The sequence below is a fragment of the Thermobia domestica genome, chromosome 10 (genome assembly GCF_964235325.1).
Source record: "Thermobia domestica chromosome 10, izTheDome1.hap1.1, whole genome shotgun sequence".
Lineage (NCBI taxonomy): Eukaryota > Metazoa > Arthropoda > Insecta > Zygentoma > Lepismatidae > Thermobia > Thermobia domestica.
The window spans coordinates 124,648,870-124,654,490 of record NC_137463.1 but is presented as its reverse complement, the minus strand read 5'-3'; the positions used below and the strand labels follow the sequence as shown (position 1 = coordinate 124,654,490).

The window sequence follows — 5,621 nt, the reverse complement described above, 5'->3', positions numbered from 1 at the left end:
TCTCTGACAACGGTGTGAGAGGACGAGAGTTCAGAATTGCTTCGATTTGGGCCAGCACGGTGCACATCTCTTCGTAGCACAATGTTACATTTCCCATTATTCTTTTTAAATGGTGTTTCACACTCTTCACGCCGGCCTCCCATAAACCACCAAAGTGAGGGGAAGATGGGGGATTAAAATGCCAAGTTATTCCCCTTTCGGAGAGGAATGATGTGGTCAGATCATTTTCCTTGGAATGCGCACTGGCCTTCAACAGCTGATTTAATTCTTTACTAGCGCCCACAAAATTTCGACCAGTCACTATAAAAATCACTTGGAACACCTCTACGGGCTATAAATCGCTTCAAAGCGGCTAGAAATGAATTGGTGCTGGCGTCAGATACCAATTCAATGTGTAGGGCCTTGGTAGCGAGACACACAAACAGAACAATATAGCCCTTACCCTTAATACGACTTCTTCCATAACTGTTTTTTAAAACATATGGCCCAGCGTAGTCTACACCAGTTTTGGAAAAGCACTTGCCGGGATTAACTCGGGATGCTGGCAGTGAACCCACAATTTGAGTACGAGTCTTTGTATTGAAACGCTGACACCTTAAACATTTGTGAATAACATCACGCACTAAACTTCTGGCCCCCAGCACCCATAACTTTGTTCGCAGGGTAGCCAGCACTAATTGAGGCCCACCATGCAAGGTATTTGCATGCTCACATTCCACCAATAGACGAGTAAGTTTATGCTTTTTGGGCATCAAAATAGGGTGTTTTCTATCCATGGACATCTCGGCACTCTGCAACCTTCCACCAACACGTAAAATTCCATCACTGTCAATAAAGGGAGTTAAACATAACAAACTGCTTTTGCGGGGGATGGGCTGTTCATTCTGCAGACACTTCAGCTCTGTAGAAAAAGCACCTTGTTGCACTACCTTGACCAGGCACAAAAGACTTTCTTCTAATTCTGTCGCGGTCAATGAACCACGAAGCTTCTGGTTTGGGTTTCTGCAATTGTAAATAAACCACCGACACCACCTCACCACTCTTTTCAACTTTGACAGGGAGGAGTAACGGTTCACAAGGTCATTTTCGGTGTTTACACACATGACTGTGACACATTTTCTTCTTTCTTCCTCAACTACACTTGAGGTAGCCGGAGTACAAAATGACGCTGGCAACACTGCTTCGCGCATCCACGAAGCACCCTCCCACCACAGAGGGAGACCTAAGAGCTCCTGAGGCATGACACCCCGCGTAGCATAGTCCTCTGGATTGTCTTTACTCTCGACATGTCCCCACTGGGAGGCAGGCAGAATATTTTGTATTTTCGCTACTCTGTTAGCAACGAAGGTTCGCCATTTGTCCGGCGACTGAGCTAACCACGATAACACAACCATAGAATCCGTAAAGGCTCTAGCTTTTTTCACATCGAGATTAATTGCATTAGCAATTGTTTTTAGTAGCTTAGCCAACAATAATGCCGCACACAGCTCCAAGCGGGGGAGAGACACAGCTTTGATGGGCGCAACCTTAGTCTTAGCCGCAATGAGGCTTACGCCCATAAGGATTGTAATAGTGTAAAGAAACTATTGTAGGGGAAATCAAATTTATGATGAAATAAATTTGATTTCGACTCCTGAGAATAGATGAATTAATTATTATACCGAGATGCACGTGGTTCATGGAGAGCTGAAGTTGATGCCACGGGGCTCGAACTCCAGGTCTCCAAGTTTAAAATTTATAATTGTTCTCCGAAAGATAAAAGAGAAAGTAAAAGTGATAATCTTAACTAATCTTTACTCTCCTTTTTCCCCAAAACGGTGTAACCAGGACGCTAGGAAAAAGTAGGCGCGTAGTTATTACGAAAGTTTAGGAATAGAAATCGCCGGTTAATTTCGCAGAATATCCACATGCTGCAAAGCTGAAAGAGATATGACATACTAGTCTGATACTCAAGAGACGGGCTGCGCTGACTATCTCACATGCAGCAAGTGCATAATAATAATGATGATAAAAATAATTGCTAAGTGAATAAAATTTAGAAAAAAAAGAGAAATTAAATGAAGAAGAATAATTTAGATTGTTAAGCCTGAAACGGTCAGCTCAGCTTCTCTCTCACTATGTTGGTGCAACAATACAAAAAAATGATCTACCAAAATTTGTAGAGGGTAGAAAGTTAAAATGGCAATGCAACAAATGACAACATTTACATGAAATTTAGGTAACAGTGATAAAATTTATTTATAAGAATTTAAAATGAATAAAAAAATCATAAATTAGTTAACAAAATAACAATGACATGGATTTAAAAAAAAAAGGAAAGAATGAGAATGTTCTTTTAAGGAATTAAACAAATGTTCTCAATCCCTGCAAATAAGGATATATCAGTAACTTGATCCTTCTATACTGATGCTAAATTAGGTACTATTCACGAAATCTCAAGGATTTCGGCTTCCTGTTTGTAGCTTTACTATATTTGTTATTCTTTTCAAAACATACTACAAAATCAGAGCACTTCTAGAACAATATTATTTTGACAGTTACATAGAAAGATCGAAAGGAATTCTCTGTTTTTATGATTTGTTAACTTAACACAATAGCGAAATGATCGTTTTAGTGAATATAAAAGTACTCATTAAACACATATTATATTTATCAAGGAGAACCATGAAAAGAAATTGACGAAAGTAGAAAGAGACGAGTTATCGAGAGATAATTAGGTAATTTTGAGAAGAAAATATATAGGTTTTGACTTGGTAGCAAGATGAGAACAATCACAAAAAAATATATAGAAAAGAAAATAGGACAGACGTGCACTTCTAAAATCTTAACTTTTACAGATTGTTCTATCTGGTAATTATATAAGCAAATTTATTTATTCATATTCAAAAATAATAATAATAATAATAATTATATCACATCAAGACAAGACATTTCATAATTTCAATTATATCCATAATATATATATATATATATATATATATATATATATATATATATTGTATTATTGTATATCTTGCTACATCCACAGAATACATATATGTTTATACAAATATTCATGCTGATAATTAAGTTAAACGAGTATTTGGCCAAGTACTCCAGCTGGGGAATATCTGTGATTCTAACTATTTCTTTTTCGGGGATTCGCCTAAGCCTAATATTCCTAATCTAAACTAATCTGAGTCATGCTAATTAATAATGTGATGCCGTAATATATATATATATATATATATATATATATATATATATATATATATATATATACTTCATTTCCCTTATTTAGTCTCTATCACTCGGTCTATATGAACTACATACAGTTGCACATAACTTCTAACTACATGTTCTTGTCATTATAACGTGGTAGTCATTCAACACTACTCTTATTCATAGCTTATATAACCTGGATTTATATTGTTGACACATTTCTCATATTTTAGGAACAATGAGCTTACAATCACATACTTAAAAAAAAAGAACTTTTCTCTTTGCAAGTAATGCCTATTCAATGATTTAAATTTGAATATTTTTACAACACTGCATTGCCAGTATTAAAACGAATACCAGTATAATTGATAAATTCATGTTACAACAACAACAAAAAAAATGTTGTAAATGCTGAACTGAGATCTGAAACCCTTGTTGTTTGGTAACTTCTTTACACTAAGATATAATTCCATTTCTAAATATATTACATAACGTTAATTAATCATAGCAGAAATTCCAATTATATTCTTCACGGTCATGATAATAAAATAAAAATAATGTAGAAAACTCATCCTGGTTATTGTATGTAAATTTATAAAAAAATAAAGTTTATAAATCGTTCATTCCGTCCGACAGAAAATTGGAATAGTGATAATTATTCCGACCTGATGCTACACAGAGTTTATAGATGAGCGGATGGGATCGGCCAAAGTACTCCGGCTTTGAATCGTAACAAGGGAGAAAAATGTTTAAAACTTCTCCTACCTTTTCGCCGTTGCCTTGCATCTTTGGATCGTCCACTATAGATGTAATTACCTCAGTGATGCGAATCCACTGCACTACACTGCACGCGATGTAGCTCCTGCTATACACTACACCGTGGATCATAGAAGTTCTTCCTTCATAACCCGACGGCTGCATCTCTGGTAGATGAGTCTCTTCTGATCCTCAAGCTACCTCCTCTCGAGACGAGGATTCTTGGAAGTTTTTCCCCAATATTGGTATCTCCTACTGGTCATCTAGTCTTTCTTTCTTTGTTTTTTGTATATATTTTAATTTGATCGCACACCTTCACTCAGTTTCTCCATCAGGCACTAATGTACGCGTGTTTATCTCACCACTATGAAGCGGGAATGTAACTTTGCCACTACACTACGTTGCTTATTACGTCGTTTAACTAAATTTTAAAAAAATGTTATTTTTTAAAAAAATTGCGAATGATATATATAGTTTCTATATACGTATGTGAATATAGATTATATATGTATAAAATGGTTCTGGAGCGAGTAAATGTCACTTAAGTTATCACGCGGGTTACCGTAGCAAAGTATCACTATATATTACTTAGCCGCACATTCTGATTTGTACTAAATACACACACAAAAAAAATATGTTCGAAATAGAGGAGTCTCGGGTTGTGTGTGTTTGTACACTTACGATCTTGCAACTACTGACTTCCCCGAGTGCTTTTCAACTAACTCCAAACAAAAATCTTTTTTTTTTTTTTCTTTTGTTCTTTGAAAATTTAAAAATTAGAACCTCTCTGTGTTAGTGGCTGGTTTATTTTAAAAGAAAAACCGTTGTAAAAGATGGCGTAGTTTAGAGTAGATGACCATTGTCCAGTTTTCTGCTTTCTTTTAAAAAAATACGTTTTTCAACTTGGGTGGTTTGCTTCTCTCAGCCAGAGTAAGGGGGAAACTTTCTGACCCTTCTTCGGTGAAAGTGGATGGTCGATGGAAGGCAAACGGTTCTCGGAGGTTAGGAGAAGGGATGTTTACTTTTAAAAAAAGAAACTTTGACTGCCAAAAATAAGTGTTCTATTATAAATGAATTTTCAATGTTATTTATATTAAAATACATAAAATAATTGCTCGTAGGAGCGAATGTTACAAATACCCCCCTCCAAGATCGAGCAAGTGCTGCAATGAAGCTGCAGCACGGCTTCATCCTAAGAGAGTCGATGTTTATACAGGTACACTAATAAAATATTTCATAAAAATCAGATCCCTAATAGAAATTCTCGAAGTTGAAATAAAATAATTCAAATCTTGGCCTTACTGTAGGCTATTTGATACTTCCGTCGTGATGTGCTCTTTTATGTTGCTAATCCACTGTCCTTTCCTCTCCTCTGAACACTTCCATACTCGCAAGTTATCGATATGTTGGGGAACCAGTTCTTTTCCCGTGCAGCATTCTATAATAGAGAAGGTATTTGCTCCTTTTCTTTCCTTAACATAATAAGGACCTTGGTAAAGGTCGAAGAATTTTCGAATGGTGTGATCTGCTGCGGTGCTTAACTTGTGCGCCTTCAGGAATACCAAGTCCCCGGGCTGCACAACATGTCCTTTTCTAGCCAGTCTGTTATTTCTTCTCTTCTTCAGGGTGATATTCTTGCGAGATGCACAGAACAATTTGTCATG

General features: G+C 36.3%; 1 protein-coding gene across 1 annotated transcript; it reads right to left on the bottom strand.

Moving 5' to 3' along the window:
* Positions 1-272: 272 nt before the first annotated feature.
* Positions 273-1,559, bottom strand: LOC145661596 (uncharacterized). The gene has a single exon (XM_081726915.1). The coding sequence runs from the start codon at positions 1,557-1,559 to the stop codon at positions 273-275; it is 1,287 nt and encodes a 428-aa protein (XP_081583041.1).
* Positions 1,560-5,621: the final 4,062 nt, after the last annotated feature.

Excerpts from the sequence above, each read along its gene's own strand:
- LOC145661596 (XM_081726915.1), bottom strand. The coding sequence starts at position 1,559 with ATGGGCGTAAGCCTCATTGCGGCTAAGACTAAGGTTGCGCCCATCAAA.